The 18,305-nt window shown below is 41.0% G+C and overlaps 1 protein-coding gene across 10 annotated transcripts in view; it reads left to right on the top strand.

Moving 5' to 3' along the window:
• The first annotated feature begins 17 nt into the window (after positions 1 to 17).
• OFD1 (OFD1 centriole and centriolar satellite protein) overlaps positions 18 to 18,305 on the top strand; it is a 45,937-nt gene continuing 27,649 nt past the window's right edge. For 2 of the 10 annotated variants that reach the window (XM_082717008.1, XM_082717001.1), the window contains exons 1-5: positions 209 to 369; positions 616 to 714; positions 5,251 to 5,451; positions 7,931 to 7,999; positions 8,087 to 8,114. In XM_082717008.1, coding sequence (XP_082573134.1) covers positions 622 to 714; positions 5,251 to 5,451; positions 7,931 to 7,999; positions 8,087 to 8,114 — 391 coding nt within the window. In that variant the 5' untranslated portion in view covers positions 209 to 369; positions 616 to 621. Of the gene's footprint in view, positions 388 to 615; positions 715 to 5,250; positions 5,452 to 7,930; positions 8,000 to 8,086; positions 8,115 to 9,093; positions 9,119 to 18,305 lie in introns of those variants that run through there. The other 8 variants (XM_082717003.1, XM_082717005.1, XM_082717007.1 and 5 more) reach the window with 8 other exon arrangements.

Here is an 18,305-nt window from a genome sequence, read left to right as displayed (position 1 = left end):
AGGAGCTTCCGGCCAGAGGGCTGCGTAACCCAGCGCGTGCGCCATAGAAGTGACGATAAGGGCGGTTCCGTTTGGCGGGCCTTGGGGAGGGCGGGCTCAACGCGGAGCCCGACGAATTCCGGTTGGTACCCGGTTTTCTCTTGTTGCCTCACTACCGGTCCTCGCCCTCCAGCCGCGTGGGAAAGTCGCGTGTGGACCACGACCCCGCCTACCCGTCAGAACCAGTGAGAACGGAAGTGCGAGTCGGTTGGAGTTCCTAGTTCAGAGCGAGAGCCGAAGTGTTCAACTCCCCTGTTCTTCCCGACTGGTCGCGGGCAGAGACCGAGCCCTGAACGCGAGGACTCCTCCTGAACCTGCAGCTCGGGCGGGGTGTTAACTCGGGCCCAGGCAGGACGGGCGGGGCGGGAGGCGGGGGAGTCGGGGGCAGGGGAAGCTGGCAGCTAGCGGCTCGGGTACACACACTGGCTGCTCCCCAGGGACCTGTTGTTTGTTTCCGCTGTAGCTTCTTTTCCCCTGCTCAGCCTCTTAGGGTTTCCCGGGAGGCCACTGGACTGTTTTCAAAAATTCATGGTCCATCTGCCCGCCGGGTAACCCGTAACCATTTTTTTCTTCCAGTTCACTATGCACCCCGAATCTGACGTGTTGAGTCAAGATGAACTGCGAAAAAAGCTTTACCAGACGTTTAAGGATCGGGGTATACTGGACGCGCTCAAGGTATCCGTTTTTGCCAGATCTTTTACACAACTTTTACAAGTTAAACTGTAACACGCAGTCCAGGTTTAAATACATTCAAGTCTTGGCTTTTAAAAGAGTAACCCATAGTTTGTATTGTTAAGTTACATTTTTATGTTCCTCTGTAACTCTTTGTAACGGAATACGGAAGTCTTAAAAATGGTTTAGTTTGAGTGGTCTTAAAAGAGCATATTTAAATCATGGGTTTACTGAACTGATATTAAGGTGATAGTGGGTGGCTTTGTAAACTGAACACATTCTAGTAAAGTTGGACTTGGTTTATAAATCTGATTTGCAAGTCTTGAATTAATAAGTGGTTTTGTAATCGTACTTGCTTTTGAATGAAAGAAATAGACACCATATGGAAAACAGTAGGTGAACAATTTACCGGAGAATAATTTGGGGGAATGCTCTTGCTTAAAATATATTGAAATGTATAAATATTTGGGCAGCAGATACTATTACACATGAACAGTAAAGAGTAGGATTAGCTCAAATGTTTTTATTACTGTATACATTTCAAAACTATTATTTTGTATTTGAAATGTCAAATTAAGGGGGCACCTGGGTGGCTCAGTCAGTTGAGCCACCAGCTCTTAGTTTTCACCTCTGGTCATGATCAGGGTTGTGGGCTCAGCCCATAACCAGCTTACTGGGGCCTACTTAAGATTCTGTCTTTCTCCCTCCCTCTGCCCCTGCTCCTCTCCTTCTCTTTAAAAGAAAGTGTTGAAGAAAAAGCTTTTTAAAAAAGTTTTCTCTATCCTATTGTTTTGGTAACTTAAATCTTGAGATTAATCTGAAAAAATATAGAAAAACACGGAGAAACATCATTGCTAATACAGCTACTAATTGGCATAAGTGTCTTTTTTTTTTTTTTTTTTAAAGATTTTATTTGACAGAGAGAGTAGGCAGAGAGGCAGGCAGAGAGAGAGGAGGAAGCAGGCTACCCGCTGAGCAGAGAGCCCAACTCAGGGCTTAATCCCAGGACCCTGGGACTGTGATCTGAGCAGAAGGGAGAGGCTTTAACCCACTGAGCCACCCAGGTGCCCTCCCTCCGCCCTTTTTTTAAAGTAGTCTCCATTCCCCAAAACAGACCTCGAACCCACAACCTGGAGACCAAGAGTCCCATGCTCCATTGAGTGAGCCAGCCAGACAACTCTCCTTTTTAATCTGATATATGGTGAACATTTTCCTCTGTCCTTCAGAGTTCCTTGAAATCCTCATTTTCAGTGGCATCAAGTTTATCTTTGAATGTATGGGTGATTTATGTAGCAGTTCCTTGTTGAAGATTTACATTATACCCAGGCCGGCACATTCCTTCATTGAATCTCTCACTTTTTGCCTTGTCTAGGTTAAGTGACATTACTGAACCAAAAGCCCGATTTTTGTTTGTTTGTTTTAAGATTTTATTTATTTGACAGAGCAAGAGAACACAAGCAGGGGGAGCCTAGAGGGAGAGGGAGAAGAAGGACCCTGGGATGATGGCCTGAGCCCAAGACAGATGCTCAACCATCTGAGCCATCCAGGTGCCCCTGAGCTTTTTTTTCTTAAGATTTTATTAGAGAGAGAGAGTGGGCGGGTGCCAGAGCAGGGGAAGGGGCAAAGGGAGTGGGAGAAGCAGATTCCCCGCTAAGCTCAGAGCCCTATTGGGTTCTATCCCAGGGACCTGAGATCATGACCCAAGCTAAAGTCAGATGCCTAACTGACTGAGCCACCCAAGGGCAGAGCTTTAAGGCTCTCAGTATACGGGTCTTGTTCTAGAAATATTGTTAATAATATATACTCCACCAGCAGTTTAATAATGCTTATCTCTCCAGTGATATTATCATGACAATTTTTTAAACATTGGAAAATCTTTAATATTCCATTGATTACAAATTTTTTTTTTTTTTTTTTTTTGCTGATTATTCTCAGTTCTCTAAAAGAACAAATACTCTTTATTTTTAAAAAAAAGTTTTATTTATTTTTTTCAGTTAACTCTGTAACCCACTTGGAACTAATTGTAGTGTGTAGTGCATTAATATGCTTTCTAATGTGGAATGATCCTTGGATTCCTGGCCATGGCATATTTTTTTTTACTGTGCTTCTGAATTAGATTTGAGAGTGTTTTATTTGTAGTCACAAATAATACTGATGTATCCTTATCCTTTTTAAGCTGTCCCTGTTTGGGTTTGGTATCAGGATTATGTTACCTTTGTTCACTTTACTAATGTGTATCTTCTAGAGAAATACTGTTTCCTTTGTGTAGCTGGCTGTTCAGTTCTGTTATCCCAGCTTTACCAGTGGCAAGACAGATTTTTTACTTACTAAGTCTGAGCTAATTTGTGTTTTCTCAGTTCAGTGACGGTGGCCTGAGTGAGTTTTAATTTTTAAAATTCATTGAGGAAGTGCCTGGGTGCCTCAGTGGGTAAGCCTCTGCCTTCAGGTCATGATCTCAGGGTCCTGGGGTCGAATCCCACATTGGGCTCTCTGCTCAGCAGGGAGCCTGCTTCCCCCTCTCTCTGCCTGCCTCTCTGCCTACTTGGGATCTCTCTCTCTATGTCAAATAAGTAAATAAAATATTAGGGGCGCCTCGGTGGCTCAGAGGGTTAAAGCCTCTGCCTTCGGCTCAGGTCATGATCTCAGGGTCCTGGGATGGAGCCCCGCATAGGGCTCTGTGCTCAACAGGGAGCCTGCTTCCGCCCCCACTCTGTCTGCCTCTCTGCCTACTTGTGAACTCTCCCTCTCTCTCTGTCAAATAAATAAAATCTTTAAAAAAAAAAAAATCATTGAAATTTTTAATGGCCTAATTAACATTCTGTTTGGGTGTTTGCAAAGAATTTCTGGTGAAGTACAAAGTCTGGTATCTATTAAATGGAATGTATCAAGTCTTTCTCCTTATTTTGAGTCTACTCTTAATTTTGGAGATAGTTGTGCTGAGGCTACACCAGTTTCTTCTCTTCCAGTCTCCCCAACCCCACAGTTATTGTACTTACTTCTATTTTAGGAACATTATTCTGAATCGATTTCCCTCTTTATATTGGCTGCTGGAGAGTCCCAGCCAGTTGTGGGATTCCTTCTAGCAAGTGATGGATGGCTTGCTTTTTGTGTTTGTTGAGGTGGGATTCACCTGTAAGGTCCTTTGGCACCCCCCCTTACTTTCCTTTCTGCTTCTGTCACTCTTCTAAATCTTATCCTATTTCAGTATTTGTTTGCAAGACATCCTAAGTCATTTTTATTAAGCTGAATCTAAATGTATTCTTTAGTTGTTACAAATTTAATTAAAGCACCTCTAAATTTTACTGGTGGAGAATGCTATAATTTCTCTCATTTTATTTCAGTTACTGAATTGTACTAGATGAGGCAGGGTAAGTGTATTCTGTTAAGTGTAATTGTCTTTTTTTTTTTTTTTTTTTAAACTAGGAGACCTTAAAGATTTTTATTTATTTATTTGACAGAGATCACAGGTAGGCAGAGAGGCAGGCAGTGAGAGAGAGAGAGAGAGAGAGAGAGGAGGAAGCAGGCTCCCCGTTGAGCAGAGCCCGATGTGGGGCTCGATCCCAGGACCCTGAGATCATGACCTGAGCTAAATGCAGAGGCTTAACCCACTGAGCCACCCAGGCACCCCAACTAGGAGACTTTAGACCTATACTAGAGCCTATTCTATACTGGTAATTATTTACTGTTCTACTCTTGAGCTAAAGGATAGAAAAACGTATAATAAGAACTCCATTTGTTTTTTGGCTTGTATTCTATTAACATGAATTCATTAGATATCATTTACTGCTGAACCCCATGAGTCTAGACAGTGTATTCTTAAGCTCAGCCCAAATGTATGTTTTCAGATGATATGCAAAATAGACTAGAACAAATACCCAGTAGTCTTAGTAATTTTGGGAATTTTGTTAAAACCCAGATGAATAATGTTAGTGTTACAACCTTGAGAAAATGACCCACTTTATACTATAATTTACTCATTTGTAAAATGTAAGAAAATTATTATACTTCAGTGTCTTGAGATGTAAATACTGTATGCAGAAGTATATCTTAATATGTTTTGGGGTTTACCGATTTCTCTCTTGCATATGTGATTTTCTTTTTGGGAACCCAGTTTTGTTTTGATCAATATGCCCAATATTTTCATATCCTTTAGTAGCCTACAGAGAGGTGAGAAGGTGCAGAATTGTCTCCTGCACTTGATACCCTGGTGAAAAGCTGCTGAAATGGGCTCCTGGGGAAGTGAAGTTAGAGTACGCACGCATTCTGGCGAACCACAAGTTAACTTGGAAATTGGTGAAAATGAGTTTTTTCCAGAACTCAGTGGGCTACTTGTGTCACAGTGTTATCTACGGAATGGTTCCTAGCTTTTGGTCATGGGTTCAGAACCATTCTGGAAATAAAGATGCTAATTCATGTACAGATCTATGTATCTCCAGTGAAATAATCCCACTGAAATTTTTCCTCTTTTTTCATGTTTTTGTTCTGTTTTTTTTTTTGTTGTTGTTTTGTTTTGTTGTTTTGTTTTGTTTTTTGAGCTAGACACAGCTCCGCAACCAGCTAATTCACCAATTGATGCACCCTGTGTTGAGTGGAGAACTGCAGCCCCGGTCCATTTCAGTGGAAGGGAGTTCCCTCTTAGTGGACGCTTCTAACTGTCTAGTAGCAGATCACTTACAAAGATGTGGCTACGAGTATTCACGCTCTGTTTTCTTTCCAGAAAGTGGTTTGGCCAAAGAAAAGGTAAAGTTTTCCTTTTCTGTTTTTGAATTTTTTATTAACAGGTTTTTTCCTGAGCTAACAGGAAGTGCCGTGCCCTAGCGGCATATTCCCTAGCGAACGAGGTCCATTTCTCAGTCATCTTTGAATTCACATCATACATTCGATCACGTAACAAAGTGGAAGTACTAAAGTTGATTGTTACCAATTCCTTGGAATCTCGATTGGTCTTTGGTAAAATTGTGATGTGTAGAATGACTGTTTTGGAGCTGGAATTGACCTCCCATTTGGTGAGTCTACTAAGACTCTCAGTCAGTGATGTTGAATCTGTTGTAAGATTGTTACTGGACTAGTCACAGTGCAGGTGTTACCTGTATTACAGAGGAGGAGCCAGCCTCCAGAGAGGCAAGGTACTTTGCTCAAGGTCACATGATTTGTAAATATCAATGCAGGGCCATAAATCTAGATCTCTAAAACGTGTTATTCTTACTATGTCAAAGTCTCTTCAGATATTTCTGTTCCTTAGAATTAAACAAGGGAAATGGATACAATAGTTTTTTAAAAATCTATGGAATTCTTGGGGCACCTGGGTGGTTCAGTGGGTTAAGTTTATGCCTTCAGCTCAGGTCATGATCTCAGGGTCCTGGGATTGAGCCCCGCATCAGTCTTTCTGCTCAGCAGGGAGCCTGCTTCCCCCTCTCTCTGCCTGCCTCTCTGCCCACTTGTGATCTCTGTCAAATAAATAAAATCCTTTTAAAAAATAAATAAAAATAATCCTCTGGAATTCTCAAACACTATAACACCTATTTTTATCAATTTTCTAGTTGCTTAATGTTTAACAGTGATGGTCAAGAAATCTAGTCACACTTGATTATTTTATTTTTTAAAAGATTTATTTATTTGACAGAGATCACAAGTAGGCAGAGAGGCAGGCAGAGAGAGAGGAAGGGAAGCAGGCTCCCCGCTCAGCAGAGAGCCCGATGCAGGGATCTATCCCAGGACCCTGGGATCATGAACCGAGCCGATGGCAGAGGCTTTAACCGAGTGAACCAGCCAGGCACCCCAACACTTGATTATTTTAAAGGCTGATACAGCTGACTGCCTATTTCTTTTAGTAGACTTAATTTTTTAAAGCAGTTGAAATTCAGAGCAAAGTTGAGAAGAAAGGAAGATATCCTATATGCTCCCTACTCCCTACTCCCACACATGCACAGCCTCCCCTACTAGCAACAATTCTTATATATTTCTTATAGTATATTTCTTATACTATTAGTATAGTATACTAGTATATAGTATACTAGTATGCAAGTATAGTATACTATTAGTATAGTATATTTCTTATACTATTGATAATATATTGAAGTCACAAGGATAAAATATTTTTCTTGATCACACAATTAACCTCCAACTATTACACACTAAAGACAATAGGTCTAATATGTCTAAATGGTTAATGCCTTACAGATTACAGATTACAAACACTCTAACAGGTGATGAGCCAGTGAATACATGTGTGAATTCAAATGCAGTTAAGTTTTTAAAGTATTACTGCTTCAAAATATAAATAAACTTTCACTGTCATTACCAGAATGAATAACTAAAGCATACCTAAAATAATCTTAAACATTTTGGGCAGCTATTTGTTTTTTTTTAAAGATTTTATTTATTTACTTGAGAGAGAGCGAGAGAGCAAGCAGGGGGAGGGGCAGAGGGAGAAGCAGACTCCCCACTGAGCAGGGAGCCCGATGCTGGGGCCCGATCCTGCGACTCCAGGATCGTGACCTGAGCTGAAAGCAGATACCAACTGAGGCACCCAGGAACCCGTTGGGTGGCTGTTCTTCATATATATTTCTACTACAATATTCATCATTTACTAGGTTTACCCTGAGAACATGGATAGGTTTTCAAGTGGTTTTCCTTTATTTTTATTTAAAGTTTTTTTTTTTTTTAAGATTTTATTTATTTGTCAGAGAGAGAGCGCGAGCGAAAGTGAGCACAGGCAGACAGAGTGGAAGGCAGAGTCAGAGGGAGAAGCAGGCTCCCTGCGGAGCAAGGAGCCCGATGTGGGACTCGATCCCAGGACGCTGGGATCATGACCTGAGCCGAAGGCAGCTGCTCAACCAACTGAGCCACCCAGGCATCCCTCAAGTGGTTTTCCTTTATAGAAAATATTCTGCACAGCGTTTTTTTTTTTTTTTTTAAAGATTTTCTTTATTTATTTGACAGACAGAGATCACAAGTAGGCAGAGAGGCAAGCAGAGAGAGAGAGAGAGAGAGAGAGAGAGTAGAAAGCGGGCTCCCTGACGAGCAGAGAGTCTGATGCGGGGCTCGATCCCAGGACTCTGGGATCATGACCTGAGCCGAAGGCAGAGGCTTTAACCCACTGAGCCACCCAGGCACCCCTCAAAATATTTTTTAATTTGGTCTGAACTATGATTCTTCAGAAATGTCCTAGTTTATCATTTAAATACTGATGTAAAAATATGTCTAACTTTTCCTTAAGGTATTTACTATGGAAGATCTATTACAACTCATTAAAATCAACCCTGAATCCAGTCTCTACAAATCACTGGTAGGATTATTTAGTTTTTATAACCTGCTTTGGTCTGTTAATTGTAACTGAACAGTTGAATAAAGATAAAATATTTTCTTTCAACAGATTTCAGGATTTGATAAAGAAAACAAAGGTAGGAGCCTTCATCTTTGTAGAAAATAACAACATTTTTGTCATGTACTTTTTCCTGTAAAACTGTGAAAGCAATATTGAGGGGTATGAGTAGGGAATTTAATATGAATTTGAGTTTCCATGCTGTGACAGTACCTTACCTTCTTACCTAATATTTTTAAAAGATTTTATTTAAGTAATCTCTACACCCAATGTAGAGCTTGAAATTACGACCCTAAGATCAGGAGTCACACACCCCACTGACTGAGCCAGCCAGGCACCCCAATACCTTCCTTAACTTTTAAATAGAACAGCTCATGTATTTTGACAGATGTCAGTCACTTCCCTAAATTCCACTCTTCTTAATTGCCCTTAGATACCATAAAACCCCCAAAACTATAGACAGAAATTGATAGAACCCTAGAAATGATGTGAAAGCTGCATTTTGTAAAGATACCCACAGTTGGGAACATTTCCACACACACAAACTAACGATTTTAAGGCTAGGTGTCTTTAATCTAGATGTCTCCCTCAAGTACAGTTCCTAGATTTTTAATATTTGCTTAAAGAATGAAGTATCAGGTCAGTATAAGTGTTACATATATATTTTTTATTAAGTGTTTATATGAGCCTGATTAATTACTTTATTCTTGGGCTTGATATTTAACCTTCATAGAGTCCATAACATGCCAGACCATGAGCTAGACTGGACGATAGACTTTAGATAGCATGAAGTTAAGTTAACCTGGTAACTTGGATGAAATGCATACTTTTTAGGTCTGTTGTAAATAATCTGTAATAGTTCATAGTGGCCCTTTTGTGTTGATGAGCTCCAGGATTTTGTCTGTTGCCAGTATTACCACCGTCCCCAGTAGGGCATTCATTGAGAACTTAACTTTCAGCAAACATTTGAGTACTTCGTTTCTGCCAGCCACTAGTCTATGACTTAATTGCCTTGTCTCTTGATAGTAATGTTAGCAGAGGACGAGTAAATCAGATCACAGGACATTCTGGAGCGCCTGCAAAGTAGGTCATCCATTCTGAGCTTTGGTATGGCGAGCGATCCCATATTCGGTATTCCAAGACGGGACTGTCTAATGTCAATTTCCTGTAGAGATGGGGGGCACCTGTGTCTCTGCTGTCTGATACGGTCGCCGCCAGCCATGTGTGGCTGTTAAAACATTTGAAATGTGCTTAGTGTAACTGAAGAATTAAATCTTAAGTTTAAATAGCCACCACGAATAGTGCTTATCCTATTGCCCAAGGCACGAAGATCTAAGGGATATAGTGTTTGTTTATCTGTACCTTTACTCTCCTTTCAGAAGGAAACTCGGGGCCTAAAGGGATATTAGGAAATAATCCACTTGTTATAGGTATTTCGTATTCTCTTAAAAAATAGTTTTTCACCTTTATACACTGTCAAAATGCTTCTGGTTTGGAAAGACATGTGGTTAAAAGCTCTTCCCAGCTTCACCCAGCCTCCTAGTATAGGTTCTGAAATTCAGAAAAACTGCATAGTAGACATGTCAGGCGTCCTCATGGCACAATTTGGGTAGAACTCTTTGCTGACACTAAAATAGCTATTGTTAAAATGAAATACTTTTAAAAATTTGTGGCTTCCAATTAAGAAAATGAGAACATAGAAAACACGTAGGAAGATATTTTGTGCCTATTGTTTAGGCCCTAGCAGAGACCTGTATATAGTTTTATTTTACTCTGTCTTTCAAGTGTGCTGGGTTGTTGAATGGCTGTAGTACTTTCCCCCTAGATTACACTTACCCAGCCTTTTCATCCCCAACTTCTCAGAGATACTAATGCCGAGAAAAAAGCTGTGTAGAGAATTTGGATGAGGCAGAAAATTTAAATATTGGCTCTTTATTTTCTGGAACTTAAAATCTTTACCTCTGATGGGTAACACAGTAGCTACGTATATCAGCAGGATGGAACAGTGAGCCCAGAAATCAGTCTACACAAATACAGTTGACCCTTGGACAAAACAGGGGTTAGGGGCTCTGACCACCCCCCACCAGGGCTGCTGTACAGTCCCAAATCCACTAGAATTGTTGACTCCCCCAAAACGAACAGCCTGCTGTTGACTGGAACCCTTACTGATAAACTGTCAACACATATTTCGTGTGTTAAATATATGATATACCATACTCTCAAAGTAAGCTAGAGAAAAACATGTCATTAAGAATCAAAGAGAAAGTACATTAGCAGTACTGACCTATATTGATTGAAAAAAATCCCCATATAAAACCCGTGTTAAGGGTCAACTGTATAGTCAACTGATTTTTGATGAAGGGTGAAGGTATTTTTTAAAAATATTTTGTTTGTTTATTTGACAGAAAGATCAAAAGTAGGCAGAGAGGCAGGTGGGGGGATGGGGAAGCAGGCTCCCTGCTGAGCAGAGAGCCCGATGTGGGGCTCGATCCCAGGACCCTGAGACCATGACCTGAGCCAAAGGCAGAGGCTTAACCCACTGAGCCACCCAGGTGCCCAGGTGAAGGTATTTCAAGGGAGGAATGATGTCTGTTCCGTATGTGGTGCTGGAACAGTTGGACACTCATACACAAAAACGAACCTAGACACAGAACATCTATCTTCTGTAAGAATTAAAATAATGGTAGATCTAATTTTAAGTATCAAACTATTAAACTTATTAAAAAGTTTAAACATTACATTCAGAAAACATTAAAAAATGTATGTGATCTTCAGTTTGGTGATGAGATAGAATATTAAAAGCATATATATGAAGAAAAAAATGGACCAGTTAGACTCTATTAAAATCAAAAACGTCTGCTCTGAAAGACATGGAGCATGAAAAGACAAGCCCCAGACTGGGAGAAGATATTTGCAAAGACCACATCTCCTAAAAGACATACCAAAAATATACAAAGAGGTCTTAAAGAGACAACACAGTTTAAAAATAGGTAAAGGATCTGAACAGACAAGTCACCAAAGAAGATCTGGAGATGGCAAGTAAGCATACAAAAAGATGTTCCATGGCACTTGTTTTCAGGGCAGTACAGATTAAAACAACAAAGAGATCTCCCCATGCCCCTGTTAGAATGGCGGAAATCCAGACCTTACAACACAAGATGTTGGTGAGGGTGCGGAGCCACAGGAACTCCCATTCGTTGATAGTGTTGCTGCGAAATGCTGTAGGCCTTTGGGGAGATCGGTGGTTTCTCCCAAAGCTAAACCTAGTCTTGCCATACCATCTGACAGTGATGCTCCTAGTTGTTTACCCAGCTGGTTGAAAAACAGGGCCATAAAGATCCCCAGACAGAAATGTTTATAGCAACTTTATCATAATTGCCAGAAATCGGGAGCAGCCAAATTGTTCTTCTGTAGGTGAATGGGTAAACAAGCTGTGGTACATCCAGACAATGGAGTACTGTTTGGCTCAAAGGAATGAATTGTCAATCCATGCCAAAACAAAAGCTGGGGCACCTGGGTGGTGCGGCTGGTTAAGCTTCTGACTCTTGGTTTTGCCTCAGGTCATCTGGGATTGAGCCCTTCGTAAGGCTCCTTGCTCAATGGGGAGCCTGCTTTTCCCTCTCCCTCTCCCTCTCTCCCTCCCCTCTGCTTGTTCTCGGGCTATCAAATAAAGTCTTAAAAAGTTGGAAAAAAAAAAAAAAAGACAAAACTATAGAGTTGGTCAGTGGGTTGGTGATTGCCAGGGATTTGGACGGAAGGGGTGTAGGAGGTTGAATAGGTGAAGCATAGGGGATTTTTTAGGGTCCTGAAGGTATTTTGTAGGATACTGTAATGGTAGGATATATAGCTCTAGATATTGGTCAAAGCCTGTAGAACTTTATATATGCAGTTTTAGGAGGTCAGGTGATCCCAGGATGGACTGCAGACTGACCAAACCAACTAATAACCTCACCGGAGGGGATGGGGAAAAAAAAGAACCTGAGCTTGACCAGCTTTGGAAATGAAACCGTGAGGCTAAAAGCAAATGAAACTGTATATAGGCACCATGTTCAGGGTGATAGTTATTTCTCATGGAGGTACTGCTTAACAGTTTGGAAACCATTGTACATGTGTGCTGGAGCCGCACAGTTAACCAGATGGGTAGTAGAGGGTGAGCGCCGAGTTTCTCAGCGTTTGGAGAGTGCAGCTTCACGGATCAGTAAGGGGAAGAGGCTGGAATGATCCGTGTGGGAATGGATTTATTGGAGCCCTCAGGGTAAGCTCAAGTTTATCTTAATATAGATGCAGAGGATATACAGAGGTATTTACAGATACGTGTCTGCACAGGTTAGTGGAACACTTAGATTTCCTTGTCCTGGAGGCTGAGAGGGCCTAGAGGCAGTGACACCCCAGTAGCCCCGAGCACGCCTAGTGCCCCGTTCGGAGCACTACGATTTGGATTCCAATACCATTCTGTAATAATAGGAGCCAAGGCTGCCGGGAGCAATGGCTGATTCCAGGACTGGGGCAGAGAGTGTACAAGATGAGCCTGGATTTTTTATAGTGCTAAGATGAAAGGAAGGGCTTAATTTAAAAAAAAAAAAAATCCACCATGAAAGACCTTCGAAAGGCCAAAGCTAGAACAAATGGAGCAACAAAATAAAATACTGGATTATATAAAAATGTTACATGATCACCGAGGAGTTGAAATACCATGTGTAAAATACCCCTGGGCCCATACCAATGTAAATGAATGCTTGAATAAATGAGAGCAGAGAATTCCTTTTTAGAGGGGATATATATATCGGGGAGGGGAGGGGGGAAGTGAACTAATTAGGGGCCCTTGAATAGTACTACGGAACGGGGAAAAGGTAACCATTCTTCACCTAGAATGAGTGAGGGGAAGAGTGCACCTCGGAAAATTATCGACTGCAGGATCTCGAAGAACATTTCTGCAATATGCCTACCTTTTCTGTAAAGGCAGAGCAGACACCCTGAGCATAATAGTAGCAGGAAGGTGTGAGGAGAGGACAGGAGGACTGGGAGGAAAAGGTCCGGAGATTAGTGGATGAGCCCAAGAGGAATTGCAAGCAATGGCTATGAAAGAACGGATGTAGGTCACATTAGAGGAAGTGAGAAACGGTCGATTTTAAAAAGTCTTCAGAAAGGGAAAAAGCAAGAAGGCCTTTAACTTGGCTGATTAAAAAAAGAGCCAAGTCCTTCCAGCTGTTTTAAGGAACAAAAAACTTCTAAATGTATACTCATGGTTTAAAAAAAAAAAAAGTTTCAAACTATTCAGAAAAGTATAAAGTGAAAGAGTGGAAATTGCTGCCCATATTCTGTAATCTCCCTTTCCGCTGATACATAGAATGAATAGTTTATCCTACCAAAATTTTGTTTATGAATGTGAAAGTCTGTGTGATTAAAACACATGCATAATCATAAATGGGATTGTATTATCCTGTTTGGCAATTTGCTAAACTTCTTTGTATATTCAGACTATTTATTTTTTTTTTTTTTTAAGATTTTATTTATTTGACAGAGATCACAACTAAGCAGAGAGGCAGGTAGAGCGAGGAGGAAGCAGGCTCCCCACGAAGCAGAAAGCCCGATGTGGGGCTTGATCCCAGGACCCTGGAGTCACGACCCTTGCTGAAGGCAGAGGCTTTAACCCACTGAGCCACCAGGTGCCCCAGATTAATTATTTTTAAAGAACATATTTAACCCCTATTGGTGGAGATTTTATTGTTTATTGTTTTGCCACTGGAAGCAATCGGTGCGTACAGCACACCGTTTGTGCACCTCTGGAAGTACAGCTGTGTAAACTTAGGAAAGCAGAATGATGAGGTCAAAGGGCATGTGCATTTGAGCATATAGAGACCCGACAAAATTTCCTCCCAAGCGAACGAACATGTCTATTTCCCCATTCCCCTGTTTGGAAGAGGTTGACTTCACCCTCATGGATGACTTTGAGAGGTTCAGGAGTTCAGTGGGGGAAGTCACTGCACATGGGGTAGAAAATAGCAAGACAACTAGAATTGGAGCCTGCAGATGGGCCTGGATTGCTGCATCCTCAGGGTCAGACTTGAGCAGATGGGTTGCTTCTTACGGATGAGCAGAGGAAGTGGTTTTTGAGACGAAATCTAGTGACAAGGATGCCATGAAGGTTGTTGAAATGACAACAAAGGGCTTTCATTATTACATAAATGTAGTGCCAGGTTTCGAGAGGATTGACTCCAGTTTTGAAAGACGTTCTATTTTGAGTAAATCATGTGCTACAGAGAACTCGTTGAAAGGAAGGGTCAGTGTGTCTAACTTTGGTGTTGTCTGGCTGTTGGCCACAGCCACCCCACCTCCAGCAACCCCCACCCTGATCCGTTATCAGCCATCAACACCAAGGCAAGACCCTCCACCAGCCAGACTGTGTGTGACTGGCCGAAAGCTCAGATGATGGCTAGCATTTTTTAGCAGTATTTTAAAATTAAGATAAGTATGTTGCTTTTTATAGACATAATGAATGCTGTTGCACACTTAGCAGACTTGAATATAGTGGGAATATTACTTCTCTGTGTACTGGGAAACATTCATTAGACTTAATTCATTGTGATACTCACTGTATTGCACTTGTCTGAAACTGAAGTGGCAGGATCACGAAGGTGTTCCTGTTTGTTTTTAATGGATGTGCCCCACTTAACTTAATGCCATAATTGATGAATCCAGCAGCATTATGGACAATGCAATCATGAACATTTTTTTATGTGTGTATATATATGTATATACACACACATATATACACACATGTATATATGTTTATATGTATACACACATACACGCACATTTTTCAACAAAAATGTATTTGTATAATAATACAAAATGCAGAAATTACAGCTTGGTGAAACCATCAAAAAAATAAATATACCCAGGAAATCCCTCCCAGCACAAGAAATAGAATAATGCCAGCATCCCAGAAGCCTCTCTTGTATTTTTCCCAATCACTACGCTTTCCCTGTTTCCCATTCTCCACTGCTATTCTGATATCTAGCACCGTGGACTGTTAATGCCTGTTTTTACACTTTATATGTGTGGGCTCCTGCAATATGTCATGAGTATGGCTTCTTTCTTTCAGCGTTACGACGTTGATTCAGACTACTTTAGCATTGGTTTGTTTATATAAATTGCTATGTATTATTTCATTGCCTGAGTATACTGTTATTTTTTTATTCAATTATTAATGTAGTGGTATATTAGTTTCAGGTGTACAGTGTGATGATTCAACAGTTCTATATATTTCTCAGTACTAATTGTAACAAGTATACTCTTAATCCCCTTTGTCTATTTTACTCAACTCCCCACCCACCTCCCCTCTGGCAATCTTTAGTTCTCTGTATTTGAATCTCTTTTTCCTTTGTTTTTCCATTTATTTCTTAAATTCCACATGCAGATGAAGTCATATGATAGTTGTTTCTCTGACATTTCACTTAGCATTATACCCTGTATGTCCATGTTATTGCAAACGGCAAGATTCCATTCTTTTTAATGGCTGAGTGACAATTCCGTTGTGGGCCTATCTTCTTTATTCATTCATCTATTGAGGGGTGCCTGGGTGGCTCAGTGGGTTAAAGCCTCTGGCTCAGGTTCTGATTTCAGGGTCCGGGGATTGAGCCCCGCATTGGGCTCTCTGCTCAGCAGGGAGCCTGCTTCTCCCTCACTCTTCTGCCTGCCTCTCTGCCTACTTGTGATCTTTCTCTCTGTCAAATAAATAAATAAAATCTTGAAAAAAAGAAAGCCACTTGAGTGTTTCTGTATCTTGCTTGTTGTAAATGAAGCTACAGTAAACAAAGGGGTGCATAGATCTTTTCAAAGTAGTGCTTTTGTATGCTTTGGGTAAATACCAGTACTGGAATTACTGGATCATATGGTGATTCTGTTTCTGACTTTTTGAGGAACCTCCATACTATTTTCCATAGTGCTGCGCCCGTTTGCATTTGCACCAGCAGTGCACTAGGGTTCCCTTTTCTCCACATTCTTGCCAACACTTGTCTCTTGTGCTGTTGCTTTTAGCCATTGGGAGAGGTATGCGGTGAGAGCGGCTTGTGGCTTTGTTTGCATTTCCCTGATGATGAGTGATGCTGAGCATCTTTTCATGTGTCTGTTGGCCATCTGGATGGTTTTGGAAAGATGTGTGTTCAGGTCCTCTGCCCATTTATTTATCACATCGTTCTGTTGTGTTGAATTGTGTAAGTCCTTTATAGATTTTGGACTTTGATCCCTTTTTGGGTGTATCATTTGCAATGGTTTTCTGCCATTTGGTAGGTTGCCTTTTTGTTTTGTTGATGGTTTCCTTTGCTGTGCAAAAGCTCATTATTTTGATGTAGTCCCAGTGGTTTAATTTTGCTTTTGTTGCCTTTGCCTGAGGAGACTTGTCTAGAAAACTTTCTACAGCTGATGCCAGAGGTATTACAGCCTGTGTTTTCTTGGGAATTTTATGGTTTTAGGTCTCACGTTTAGGACTTTAATCCATTTTGAGCCTGTTTTTGTGTGTGGTGTAAGAAAGTGGTCCAGTTTCATTGTTTTGCATGTAGCTGTCCATTTGTTTGTTTGTTTTAAAGATTTTATTTATTTATTTGACAGAGAGAGATCACAAGTAGACAGAGAGGCAGGCAGAGAGAGAGGGGGAAGCAGGTTCCCTGCTGAGCAGAGAGCCCGATGCGGGTGAGATCATGACCGGAGCCGAAGGCAGCGGCTTAACCCACTGAGCCACCCAGGTGCCCAATTTGTTGAAGAGCTTCACTTTCCCCATGATACATTCTTGCCTCCTTTGTTGTAGGGGTTCACGCTTAATTGGGTTTATTTCTGAGCTCTCCTTTGGGTTCCATTATCTGTGTGTGTGATGTTGTGCCAGGGTCATACTGTTTTGATTACTACAGCTTTGTAGTAGATCTTGCAGTCTGGAATTGTGATACGTCCAGCTTCATTCTTCTTTCTAAAGGTTGTTTTGGCTCTTTGGGGGATCTTTTGTAGTTCCATACAAATTTTAAGATTATTCTAGTTCTATGAAAAATGCTGTTGGTATTTCGATAGACATTGCATTGAATCTGTAGGTTGTTTTGGTTAGTATGAACCTTTTAACAGTACTGGTTCTTTCAGTTCGTGAGCATGAACTATCTTTCCATTTGTGTCCTCTTCAATTTCTTTCATCAGTATTTTATAGTTTCATAGTGTATGTCTTTCAGCTCCTTCATTAAGTTTATTTCTAGGTATTTTACTTCTGGTGCTATTGTAAATGCCATTATTTTAATAAAAAAAAATAAACTTACTTTGTTGAGAGAGTTTTATCATGAATGGATGTTGTACTTTGTTAAATGCTTTTTCTTCACCAATTGAGATGAGCATATGGTTTTTATCTTTTCCATTATTAATGTGATATATCACCTTGATTGATTTGCAGATATTTGTACCACACTTGTTTATCTGTGGAATAAATCCCACTTGATCACAGTGAATAATTTTTGTAATGTTGGATTTGATTTGCCAATATTTTGTTGAGGATTTTTACATCTGTGCTCATCAGAGATATTGGCCTATAGTCTTTTGTGGCTTTTTGTTTGGTTTTTGCTTTGTTTTGGTAGTGTCTTTATCTGATTTTGGTATTGGTAATTCTGGCCTTGTGGAATGAATTTGGAATCTTCCCTTTCCCTCTGTTTTTGGTAATAGTTTTATCTTTATTTTTTTTAAAGATTTTATTTATTTATTTATTTGAAAGAGAGCAAGCACGGGCAGGTGGAGGGGCGGAAGCAGGGAGCCCAGCACGGGGCTCGATCCCAGTACCCTGGGATCATGACCCAAGCTGAAGGCAGAGGCTTAACCCACTGAGCCCCTAGGTGCCCCTAGATTTCCTATTCCTGATTCAGTTTTCAAGGTTATATGTTTTTAGGAATCGATCCACTTCTTCCTGGTTGTCCAATTTGTGGGCATATTTGTGGGTTAATTGCTCTGCTGTGGCTGTTACTTAGGTATGTCCATGGGAGGAGGTGAGCTTACAATCTTCCTACTTTGCCATCTTCCCAGAAGTCCTATATGCCTGTCTTTTGTTTTGTTTTTTAAGATTTTATTTATTTATTTGACAGAGATCACAAGTAGGCAGAGAGGCAGGCAGAGAGAGAGGAAGCAGTCTCCCTGCCGAGCAGAGAGCCCGATATGGGGCTCGATCTCAGGACCCTGGGATCATGACCTGAACCAAAGGCAGAGGCTTTAACCCACCGAGCCACCCAGGCACCCCTGAGCCTTTGTT

The sequence above is a fragment of the Mustela nivalis genome (genome assembly GCF_964662115.1).
Source record: "Mustela nivalis genome assembly, chromosome: X".
NCBI lineage: Eukaryota > Metazoa > Chordata > Mammalia > Carnivora > Mustelidae > Mustela > Mustela nivalis.
This window is presented reverse-complemented; position numbering and strand designations above follow the sequence as displayed.